At 37.0% G+C, this 13,354-nt stretch overlaps 1 protein-coding gene across 1 annotated transcript; it reads left to right on the top strand.

The window, feature by feature from the left end:
* Nucleotides 1-1,050: 1,050 nt before the first annotated feature.
* LOC120344325 (cilia- and flagella-associated protein 54-like) lies at nucleotides 1,051-10,872 on the top strand. The gene has a single exon (XM_078112649.1). The coding sequence runs from the start codon at nucleotides 1,101-1,103 to the stop codon at nucleotides 10,314-10,316; it is 9,216 nt and encodes a 3,071-aa protein (XP_077968775.1). The 5' UTR covers nucleotides 1,051-1,100; the 3' UTR covers nucleotides 10,317-10,872.
* Nucleotides 10,873-13,354: the final 2,482 nt, after the last annotated feature.

Raw genomic sequence — 13,354 nt, 5'->3', positions numbered from 1 at the left:
CTAAAAAAGTAGGTATCAGTGACTAAAAAGGTAGGTATCAGTAGTAGATGACTAAAAGGGTAGGTATCAGTGTCTAAAAAGGTAGGTATCAGTAGTAAATGACTAAAAAGGTACCGGTACCTACCTTTTTAGTCGTTTACTACTGATATCTACCTTTTTAGTCATTTACTACTGATACCTACCTTTTCAGTCGTTTACTACTGATATCTACCTTTTTAGTCATTTACTAATGATACCTACCTTTTTAGCCATCTACTACTGATACCTACCTTTTTAGCCATCTACTACTGATACCTACCTTTTTAGTCGTTTACTACTGATATCTACCTTTTTCTGTAGTGGGCATGACGTAACTATTTTTGCTTAAAAGCTTTTTTGCTGATTCCAATTTGAGTACGTCATCCAAAAATCATGTCACGAGGACGTAGTGAAGCCCACTAAAATATATGAACGGTTGTTCAAATCGCACAGACGATCTCTCGAAATTGAGAAATGATCCAACAACAAGAAAACAAGAGAGAGTATGACTCGACGTAACTTGCTTGATTTCGGGTGCCTGGGTGACAATTTTGAACATTCGACTGTATATTTTAACTTAATACATTTGTCATAGTGAGGTAATTTTCGGTTGACATAGTCAGATAGGGGCTAGTAATAGCAATAGCATATACAGAAATTTTGCTGAGATTTCAAGTTTAGCTCGATTGTTTGAGAATGGATAACGATATGGCCAATCTTTGTACCCATTGTTCAATTGCCATTTATTACTTTTAAGGTATTTTTAAAACTTCAACCTCAAAAACAGATTTGAATGACTAAAATCGTTGCAAAAATATACACAATAATGTTTTTAATATATTATGTAATGCCTTGAATGGTTTCTGTTGAACTTTGGAATCAAAACAAATTGATTGATATTATAAAACTCTACAACCAATGCTAAGAAATCTGTCGTGGTTGAGAATGACATTTCCTTATACCATATTGTAGTAGTTTTGTTTGATTATTCAATTTATATATGCACAATATTATTGATCGATAAATTTATTGCATCACTTTTATAGTTTGTTAAATATGATGTTGTAAATTATAGTATCAAAATGGCATCAACATTAGTGAATGTTGCTTTGTCCGGTGTTCGAACAGCACATGCAACTTACTATGGAGAAGTCAATGATCGTAATCCTGTCATCGTGGCCATTAGGAAAGAATTGAATGAATTTTGCAATTATATTGAAAAATCAAAAGATCCGAAATACAGACGAGAAGAAAATGAAGCCTGTTCAAGAGGATCAAACTGGTTGTTTGATATATGGAATAAGTATGCCCTTCGTCTTCCTACAGAGTTTTATTATGATAAACTTTTAGAGATTGGTAATTATTTATCAACACAGGGATCTCATGAAATTGCTTTGCATCAGTGTTTCAATCACTTTTTAGTTATTTCCTTCAAAGTACCTTTGAGTGCTGGAACTAGCAGTGCAAATGCTTGTAAGGAATCATACTTCAGTGAGGGTGTGACATCCAAATTGGCGATAACAACTTGTCAAGCACTGTTGGGAGCTTTCACATGTAAATTTCACATTATACAACATACTGATGCTGATTTTGTGCGTGAAGACTCGATTGAAAAATGTGTTGCCGCTCTCAAAGGGTTACAAATTTTTATGCAGGTGATACAAAAACATGAGTCTCTTCATTGGATGTTGTATAACTGTACAATTATCTGCTATCAAATGTGTAGAAAGCTCATGATGAGTGGAAATTCCATCAAAGCAATTGAATTTTTAGTTTGGTCTGCAATGTGCATGGAAACAAGTATACCTTTACTTGCTGTGAAGTTCTTAACATGGAGGGTTACGCTATACACAGCTGTTTGCCTTGCCTACTATGACAGCCAAGCTGGACAACTGGCTGAAAAATTTGCTAGAAGATCGTTGACCAAACTTCAAGAATTGAGTGAGTTAGAGGCAATGAGTGGCACTCCCCAAAGTGAAACCACTCGTCTGATATTCCAGCAAGCCACTGTTAAAATGGCAGCGATGGTATTTAAGCGAACTGTGTTTGAGTCTAGACGAAAACCGAAAGGACTTTTGCGTCCCAAGATGAGAAATAATTTAAAGGAAGCAGCTCAGATGGTGTGGCCACGAACTGGTACAGAAAAATTACTTGGCGATATGTTCGTTGGAAGTGCTGCTCAGTTCCTGGCTATACTGGAAGCTTTGAGTAATGGACGCCGTCGTTGCTTTCAACCGCAACCCCCAGCTGCAGACACAGATACAGAAATTCTTGATGTGCACGCAGAATTGTTCTTTGCAGGCAAGGAGATTATTGCTGGTGGAGGTGGAACAAAAAATCAAAATGCTAGTGGTGCTGATCATTCAGTTATGGCTGGAATCCGTAATGATAAATCTTTAGTGCAGTTGGCAGCTGCTGGTGAAGATGGAGTAACCCTTGTAAGTGTCGTAAGATTTATCAAATTAGCCTTTTGTTATGAACAATGGGAAACTTTCAGTAGTTTATTGGATTGTGCATTACTCTACATTAAAAAATCTGAAACTGAAAACGAAGGTGACAACAAGGGACCAGAGTTGTGTTTAGCACTCATGCTTGTTTCAGAACGAGTAATACGATCTCGAGCTTTGAAAAGAGTTCATCCCTCCACAAGTGCATCTGCTACGAATATACCGGATGAAAGGTTAGATGTTCCTACAGCAACTCAAAGTTCTATGCATGCTATTCAAGCGAGTGACGATCTCGTCAATTTGGCAGAAACTGTTTACTATTGTATCACAAATCCTGGTCTTTTCTCACCATCTGGAAAAGATCAAGAGTTTTTAATAGATCGTGATATGATTTTAGATGCATGTAAGATTGTATGGAAAAGATGTAAAGCTGTTTTGTCTAAGTTGCAAACACATAACCAATCTGATAGCAATGTTTCACAAAAATGGATTCATTTGTTACAGATTATTCATAGTGCTTTTGTATGGTGTGGTATTGCAAGTGTCGATCCAACCACTTTGGCAGAGGTTTCTCTACGACTTGCCCTCCTCATGGAATCAGCTACTGGTGATGAAAATCAAACAACTCAAGAGGTTCCAAACATGGACAGGTCAAGGTTATCAGTAGTTTCTGCAATGTCTTTGCATCAAACCAAAAACGAACGCCTTGCATCAGCTTGTGAAGTTTTATCAGATGCCATCAATTCATTGTGTGCTGGTAGGACGCTCAAAATGTCATATGATGGAACGGATGTAAGCGATACCATGTGGATGCAGGATAATGTAATTACGATTAGTCAAAAAGAAGCTATGGTTCGTGATTTGCATGTTGAACTACTGAACACGCACCATAGAATATACCTTAAATTATCAAACTTACAACAATCTGACATCAAGCCACCCCGTTCTTCTCGGAGCTCAGTCATGACTTCAAGATCTCAAAAACATCCAGGGGAATATAACAAAAAAAAGATGCTCGCACTCGTTGGGGGTAATCTTGTGTCTAATGCACTTTTACAAGCCCAAAGAGCAAATGTGGAATCCAAGGGAGATCTGCCATCAGCTACTGAGGCATTGAAAAAAGCTGCATCATTGTTATCTAGATCAGAGGAGGAAGAAGAAAAATTGTATCATCTTAGCAAATCTGTTGACGTACCTGAAACTCCAGGCTTGTCTACGATTCCACCACCACCATTACTTCTAGCAAGATCGAACTCGACAATGATTTTTAAACCCGCACCATTTTTCCCTGTTGGAACTTCGGTTGCCTGGTATCGTCTGTTTGGGCGATCATCTGCTGGTCCAAATGTAAAAGTTCGATTGAATGACTACTTTTTAGAAGGAGCTGGTAACGAAGTCCCAGCTGGTGATGAATGTATTTTTCGAGTTGATGGTCTGCGTAGTAACCAAAGATATGTGTTCGCTGTTGCCGCTTATTCATCTGATGGTTCTCTAATTGGAAACAGCATTGGAGTGACCAGCGAAGTGATTCCTGCTCACCATCCTATGTCAATACTAAATGCATGGTCAATACTTGCGGAAGTGAGTCATCGTGTTGGAGTAAGAGAAGTTGCAAAACAGGCTGCAGAAGTTCTTTGGAATCGGTTTGTCTCACCGCCTCCTGAAAGTGATTCTGATACTTGGACAACAACTGATGCCCGAGATTTTGTGTTAACATTGCATAGTTTACAGAAGGAAATGATATCAGCAAGTTCACAAATACTTTTACGACACGTCGTAGTAAGTATGTTTATATCTGTTGAGGTTGCTGTTCGAGAACAAGGGCTATTTTGTATTAAACTCTGTGATAAAGGACCTCTATTACCAGGACAAATTTTGAGACTGCAAGAATGCGAAAAGATGTTAGTTGCTATGGAACTTGCAAGTTACTTGAATGATGCAGCATATTTACTTCAAGCTGTAACCCAATGCTATGGTTTATTGGTGCCCTTGATTCAATCTGATGTATATTTCATTCCATTAATACAGGTGCTTACTAAATGTCATGTTGCGCTGCGAGAAGCATGTGGTGGCACTAGAAGTCAGAGATCACCTATGGTTAATAATTCAGTTCACCATATGATAGCTAGTATAACATACTACCTATCGAAAGTACTACGTTCTTTGGGAAGACCAGATATGTGCTTGAATATGATTGATGCTGGAAAACAACTTCTTAATCCTGGAGAGCAAAGTCAAGGTTCTTTACCAAAAGTGGTTGATTCAAGTGGTGAACCCAGTTCTGTGAATGTTACACAAGGAAAGAAGAGAGGAGTAAAACCAGTAAGTCTGGTGAATCTGAGCATGAGTCATGAATTAAATGCTCTGGAAGAAAGACTTGCAGAACTCACAAAAGAAAAGCATTCTGCTGATGAATTAACTGGCGGAGAGGATGCCAGCACTGTTCTTTCATACATCATCACTGCTAAACCAATGCTTGCATACAAAGAAATATCAAAATTTAGAAGACGATCACGTTACTTGGAGTACTTTGTTCATGTTATGCATAAAGCTCTACACTGTGGATTAATCGAACCTACAATTGAATGGTCTCAGGATGTAATAACTTGGCTGAGGCGTAGAAATGAGGGACTCTCTGTTAACTATACTTTGATGTCTGTTGAAAACGGTGCTGTGGTAATGCAGGGAAACGATCCAAACAAGTATGCAGCGGTGATAGTAAGCTATGCTCAGGAAGGACCAAAGACAAAAGATAAGAAAAAGAAAACACAAAGGAAAAGAAGTCGTCCTATGGTAAAAGGTAACGGAGATGAACAGGAAGAATTGGAACGAAAGGCTTTGATTGTTCTGGAAAAACACATGACTGAATTATACAAAAATAGTGTGAAACGAAAGAAATTACGCAAATTGTCTTCCGACGAAATGCCGTGGAGAGCAGAGTTTAATCATCTTGTTGGCTTGCTTCATCTCGATATGCTTCTACAAAAATTAGACAGACGTCAACAGTTAATCAAAGGCAATGTTATTCCAAGCAAAAATATCAGTCTTATGGATAATAAGCTTTGGTCATTGGATGGTTGTAACAGCATTGTATTACAGCCTAGCACAGTCAGTCACAAACCTTTCAATGTCAAAACTAATATTGCAATCGAAGCGGATGATGATGATCCTGGTCAAGCACTGCTTATATCTGCAAGGAATGCAATTAATGTACTTTTTGATACGGGGCAAAGTGATGAGCCAAATGCTCAGTTATCACCAGATGATGATAGTGTGCGCGGTGCTGAATCCCCAAGAACACAAAGAACTAACTCTCCTGTTTCTATGGTTTCTACACAAACTATAGATCCAAATATTGCAGCAGTACAGAATAATGTGATTATGGAAACGTTCAAAATATGCATGTTATCATTTCGAAGGGGTCTTGTTCTTGCTCATAGAGGTAAACACTGGACTTTGCTACAGAATATAACCAGGTCTTTAATGTCATGTATATCAGTTGTCTTGGAACAGTCTGTAAATGTACATGAACCTGTCATGACGATGCAAGATTTTAGACAATTGGTTTGGTTTCCCTTGACACTCGCATCAGATTTTATTTTAGATATGCTTGTTTGCATGCAGGAAAGTAAAAGCAAAGACTGGCCAGTTGATAGCTACGCAGGAGACATTGTTGACGAGAAAGGGGGAAGCAATTTGTGGTTTGATAAAATGATGGACGATTCTCATCTTTATGATTTTCCTTTGATAAAATCTGTTATATTACGCTCTATTCAAATGCTTCATTTTGAATGTAGGTGGGAACAACTTGTTGATATTTGTCTTCGATTCACTGCTTTAACACATGAAAGATATTCAGAAACAATAGCTCCCATCTTGATCCATGCTCAGCATGAAATACTGAAAAGGGTTCAACAATACGGAGGTGAAAGTGCATTGCAACTTGCCGTGAATAATAAGGGTGAAAGAGTTTCTTTTGACAACCATAACTATGTTACAGCAAGCCTGCAAATTCAACCTCTTGATCCTGAATCAGCTTCAAATGTCAACATCGGTGGATTTATTGATCCAGGTGCTCATGATGTATATGAAGGAGGAAAACGTGCATTTGCACTGTCTTGCGTACCATACGATGTGAACAGCAGTTTATGGAACCTGCATGAAAATTTAAAGAAGTCAAGATATATTTCACGGGCTTTGATACATTCTAGGAAACTTTTAGGATTATACCTTGCCTCTCAATATAACAAAAAAGAACCGAGGTCGGCACAAAGTTCTGCAAAACAGGATCATAGAGGCTCCACTGTCAGTTTTGTTGATGTCGAAAGTAAAACTCAACAACCATTCCCTTCGGGCTTAACACACACTGAATTTGTAGATAATGAGGATGTGGAGACAGTCCCCTTCGCACACTTACCTACTGTAATTGAGTCGTATATTAAAACAATAGAACTTCTTACTTCACATGGAGAACGAGATCTTGTAGGCCAAGCAAATCATGAGTTGGGAAATCTCTATCTTCACACTGGAAATAACAAAGCAGCACTTCTTGCTTGGAACAGAGGATTGGATCAATTATTCGGTGTGAAAACTGCTATCTCACAGTGGAATAAAACATTTGAAGATCACTATGATATTCCACAAAGCATGTTACAAAAATTAGGGCCTTGGGGATCATTGCTTGCTATTATTCTTACCTGCAAAATAGGTGAATTTTCTGGTGTAGATTTGCAAGCAAAAACCAATTGTGCATTGCTGGCAGCGGAATTGGTCCAAGCTGTTTTCAGGCTTTCCTTACCACATCCTACATCAAATGTAGACTACATGTCTTATGAAATATTCCCACAACATGTACTGCAAAACAACAGCAAACCAAGAAAGTATATGCCCGGGTCTACTTCAATTTTTCCTAATGTTGATTTGTTCTCTGATCAATACAGAGGGGAAGCAAAGCAATTGCTATCATGCTTGCATTGGCTATGTGAAACGTTGGTCCAAGTGCAATTTAACTTGAAAGCTTTTCCATGCATTTGTTTTTATCAATACTTGGCAACATTTGTATGTAAAGATTTGCATAGAAGTGTACAATGCCGTTCCATTAAGCTCACTGCTTTAAATAACATACGTGCATTTGATGTTGCCATTAACGACTTATGTGTGTTGCTCTATGGAAGCAAATTGCCACATCCAACAGATCACACTTACAGAGAGCCAGACAGTTCACCACCAACAATCAATTTTAATTTATCACAATCTATGGAAGCTTTAGAAAATTTGAAGGCAATGGAAATTATTGCAAGTAAGAGGCTTTCTGCTAACTTATCTCAATTGTATGGACCTCATTTGACTTGCGAAATCACTATTCAGCAAGCTAGATTGTTGACTGAACTATCTGAGTGCATAACAGGCTTGCCACAAAGGCCAACAATCAAAGATCTAATCCTCGTGTCTCCGGAAATAGATGCTGTTCAATTGCCAGGGGGATCACAGAGGAAGACTCCCAGATCACAAGCATCTGATGATGTTCGCTCCACAATAAGTGCTTTGTCAACAGCTTCAACATATAGGCATGTTAAAAAATTATTCTCAAAGCGTGAAAGTCCAATGACAATACCACTGCTGAAAGGCATGTTGATTGCTGTGGCAGAATCTCTCATTAATGCGATGCTGAATCCAATTGCATCAAGCGGTGCGAAGTTGACTTCTGGTGAATTATGGATTGCGTTACATTGTTATTTAATATTATCACAAATAGAACAGCAGCGACAACATTCAACTATAGCAGCATCTCATGCTCTTAAGGCACTTGATCTTATGCAGTCATCTGAAGTTTTTCATGACCTTACTGTGAAACGACCAAGGCAGATTCGTTCTGCATTGAAAAATAGGAGTGCTGAACGGGACCATAGGCCACTAACTCCAGATGCAGAGAAGCAGATTGTTAACATTGAACAGAAATATCGTTCGAGATTAAATGCAAGACTGTGGCTTCAGATTCGATTGCAATTATGTGATGCTTTGCTGACACAAATAGTAGGGCTGGGTAAAGTACGAAGCCCCTTAAGTAATGAAAGTGGAAGCCAAAATCACACATTTTTACAACTTTATTGCGCAAAAGGTCTTGTTGAAGCTGAGGCCTGTAACGACCCAGAAATGCAAGCTGCATTCTTATTATATGGTTCTCATGTGGAAGGACTTTCAAGTGAAGAGACTATTAAAACTCTTGAAGATGTAGTTGCTACTTTAGATGAATTACCAAATCTTTCTGATCAAGGCACAGTCACTTTGGTTCAAGGAACGATTTCGATAGCTGATTTACAGCTTCAAAGTAACAAATGGACATCATCTCATGCAGTACAGGAGTTTCACAATGCACATGCGATTATGTTGCTGCACACAATGCATCATGGAGAAACAATGAAACACTCTCGTCTCTTTACATCAACAGTAGAAATGCCATTTAAAAATATCTATCATCGTAATCTCCAAATTCTAGCTCATATAAAACTTCGTATGGGTCATGCAAACTATTTTACTTTGACTGATACATCTTCTGTGGAAGAGTGGCAAGCGACGACTGAAATTTTACGCCAAGCAAAATATCTTTGTGAAGGTTCAGCAGAAAAAGACCCAAGACTGTTTGCTGAGATAAATTTTGAATTAGCCAAAGTTACAAGAGCTTTATACTTTATGAATGGATGTGAAGTTTCAGTTGTTCAAAGTACACTGCAGTCAGCCATCAAATCTGCACATATAAGTGATGCTTCTGTGAGTCGTGATGGCCACTTAGAATTAGCAATGCTTGGTATTACTCTCAATACTGATATTCAAAATGCAACCAGTGAAAGTAGTAATATCAGAAGTACGAAACAGATTGGAATGGCTCTACAAACAGCTTACTCAATTGCAGAAGAAAACCAAAGCAGGGCTTTGTTACCTGGAAATACGACGGTTACTACTACCGATTTTACTGATGAAGATAAGGCGAAGCTTCCTGATTTTGTTTTACTCGACCTCTCCACCAGTCACAAAGATATTCCTGCACCTGTAACAGTTGATGATATTACTATTGATCCTGTGGTCACTGCAGCACGGATGGAATCTGGGCACTTTACATGGATTCATGTTCTCCATTACAGGATTTTATTGTTACGTAAATTTTCATCTCTTCGTATAAGCGATGAAAAGCGACCTCCTACTGCTGAGACTGATGATTCAAGCATTGATGATTTTTATGCTGGTAATGAAAAACAGAACGATCAAAAAAGCCAAGCGACAAAAACGCCAATGTTTTCAAAGTATCTCTCTATTCGAGTCAGCTCATTGCATGATTATTTAAAGGAGCATCTACCAGCATATGGTGAAACATGTGAACTTCCTCCTTTCGATAGCAAAGCAGCGGTGTTATTGGTACAATGGTACAGAGTACGACACAAAATGGCTTTACTTTGGTGTAAGACAGATTCACAAGAATGCGGAAAACTTCTTATTCCTCCATCAGACATTTCACGCATCCTTGGTCAAATCAAAGCTCTTCTGCAAAAAGTGGAAATACATTTTGGTCAAACTATGGCTCCTGTAGAGAAAAATCGTTCCCGTAATCTTCGGCAAAGAAAACAATCAACCACACCTCAGCTTCCATCTCAATTAGAAGATGATGTCAAACAGACACTCACCAACTGTGCTCTTCTTTTCTCACCAGACCATGATATCATCACATCTTTGCCTTTCCAAGTTACGGTCAATTCAATTGAAAACATGGTTGAATTATTTACAATTGGTTGCTCTTATACAACTACTGACCCACTGTATTCATGGCTGTGTGAACTTTTGATAACTTCCTCCGAATAGATTGGAAGGAATCAAGTTATTTGATTTTTCATAATTTATTAAAATGTTTGCTAGTATAAGAACTGAAATAAAAAGAATTTGCCTTGGAATTATTTTGTTATAACAAATTTTATCTATAAGGAATGAGAATAGTTGAAATTTTTCTGAAAATTAATTTTGTTATCTTGTTAAATAACCAATATTTATCTATATTAAATCTTTTCTGAATTAATATTGTAATGTAAGCAAAATTTGATTGTGACAAATTCGATATAATGAAAGTTTTCATAAAGTGGCAATTTACAAAAAAAACTTTGAATGAATTGGTTTAAATTTTTAATTAGATATATGTATATTAGTTGGTAAAGACTTCTTATGTTGTGTTTTTGATTACATCAGTAAAAAATATTACAAATTGAAACATTGAAAACATTTTCCATCAGCTTAAGATATTTTGTGTTTTTGTCCCCACTATAGTTACTTAGTTCGATTTAATATAGCCTGTACATTTGAACATACATATTCATACTTGTGAAATTTTTTTGTTTTTTTCAAATAAAATTTATATATACTTTTATAGATTGGGGTATAAATTGGGGTTTCCCGGCGTTTGGGATGAACAAAGGAAGTTCGCTAATTTTCGTATTTTAGCTTTTTTAATTATCCCATAAACAAGCAAGTATGAGATAGTTTTGCTATTACTGAAGCTAGTTAGTAAACAAATCCCACTGGCTGAATCTGTATCATACCCGGGTGGAATCGATGTTAAGGTCGAAACTGATACGACACGGGATGGCTAATCATGCTTGGTTCTCATTTTATTGGGCAAGGTCGAATAGTTGATGTCAATACATTTGTTATTGACAATTCGGTTAAATCACTTATTATTGATTAGAATAATGTATCGTATTCGCGCTATACATATGCAGCCACAAGTAACGTGCTATGCATATACAGCCAAAACATGCATAAACATCTAACTCATATACTGTTAGCTAAATACGCCCATAAGGCCTACTGGGGATGCATCCGCTGAATTATGAGTAGTTTGTCGTATCACTTGTCTCATTATCATAAATAATCGTTATGGAAAAATTATTGTAAACGAAACAACCATACACCAGAAAATGTGTAATGAATAGTTCGTTAATTGAAGGGTAGGGATGGCGGAATCAAATCCGGATTCGATTCCCTGCATTGGAATCGATTCTCGAGGTTAAAACTTGGGATTGCAAACAATGCGTAACGTTATGTGGAAATTCCTTCACATATATATATGTATAAACTGCTTTACTGCTATGTTGAGTTGCTACGACGTCGCAAATTTCACTATATATATACCTATATATATATACGGTATATATATTTCGCTAGGAGGCTTTTACGTTTATTTATTTCTAAAATCTCTGAGGGATTCGTTTTTTTTTGCGATTTAGTTACCTGGGACAGATTGAATACCCACACTACTTAGTTTTGGCCTTCTCGTCCGTCCATATATTCGAACATCGCTCTCTTGTTTGATTTCATATGGTCATGTTCATTGCTTAGGTGTGTATGTTTTCTCGGAAAGATATGTCGAGGAATCGAGATTCGGAATCGAAAATTTAGGAATCGGATAAGAATCGAATACTTGAAAGTAATCATACTTAGCATCCTTATTGAAGGGTAACGCTATGACGTAAAACACTCGGTTATACATACATATGGAATTGTTGATACTGTATGTGTATCACATGAATGGTTGTTGGCTGTATTTGCATATATATATATGACATTATCTCAGATGCATATCCGGTAGGCTCCATTTTTGTATCATTTTATATCATCCCATTCAGTATTGACCGATCTGTCCATCAAGTTATAAGGCCAATGTTGACGTGAACTTTTTCGGCATTTGATTCAATAGACAAATGAAAAGTTGCTTATTTCCCATATTCTATAACAGAAAATGATTGAATTTGTAAGAATAGATATACTGTAATCAGTTTTCTTCCAAGTTCATTTCGATTTTCTATAAGCTTTTCAGAGGCATTGATACAATAAATTTGCTCGTTAAATTGTTTTGCTACACAAAGAATGACCATGTGGCTTTTTACGCATAGCAGATTTGTACACTGTACAGCACTTCTTACCGTGTTTTCCCGAAATTTAGAGAGGATTTAGATTTATTTTCTTTTGAAGAATAACACTATGTTTTTTTTGGAAGAAGTATTTTGTGTTCATTCATCAAAAATAAAATTACATTGTAGAAAATCACCAGATGGGTAATAAATAGTGGGACCAACTCTAAAAAGTTTGGGAACAACTGGTTTAGAAGCAATGGGTTGTCGTTTATAAAGCGAGTCTATTTGGTTGAACACGCGTACAAGTTGGGGTGCATGGGTTTCGGTCCCTGTTAGTATTAACGAGAGTTAATATTTCAGTCTTTAAGTTTCAGTTGCCTCAGAGTTGCCATACGCCAGGTTTCCCCCCGACATGTCCGGGATTTCATTGACCAAATCTTCGTCAGGCACAAATATTAAAAATTGTTCAAATATCCGGGATTTTCCAATAATTCATTTTATATAAGATGAAGGCAAAACATCAGCAGAATGCTTAGTTTGCAAACCAAAAACATTTTCTCAGATTCATACAAACGTGTCGCTGATTTAAAATCATATCTCAGTCCCGATAAACATTACGATGCAGTAGGAGGAGCTTCCTCGTCGAATAAAGTGATAAATTATTTTGTATCTTTGAGACGATGAAAGAAATTCTAACGCCTAATTACTATTTTAAAGACTTGTCTCGTGATCTCGTCTTTGTGATATTTGAAGTTCAACAAGAGTTTATTGAAGAACGTTAGATCTTCAGATGGATATGAGTAATCACAGAAAGTATTCGCCTCGAAGTTTCTTGAGTTTAATTCGTTATATGAGTATATGTTTTCAGAAACAACTGGTATTTGGTTTAGTAAAATGAGTCAATTTTGCTGTTGTCTATTACTTCCATATTTACCCTACTTGTAAGGAATATAGTAACCCTGACTTACAAATAATAATTTCAAATAGCGTTATAGT

The sequence above is a fragment of the Styela clava genome, chromosome 5 (assembly GCF_964204865.1).
Source record: "Styela clava chromosome 5, kaStyClav1.hap1.2, whole genome shotgun sequence".
NCBI classification, from domain to species: domain Eukaryota; kingdom Metazoa; phylum Chordata; class Ascidiacea; order Stolidobranchia; family Styelidae; genus Styela; species Styela clava.
This window is presented reverse-complemented; position numbering and strand designations above follow the sequence as displayed.

What these genes read in the sequence shown, in the direction of transcription:
- LOC120344325 (XM_078112649.1), top strand. Translation starts at nt 1,101, where the DNA reads ATGGCATCAACATTAGTGAATGTTGCTTTGTCCGGTGTTCGAACAGCA.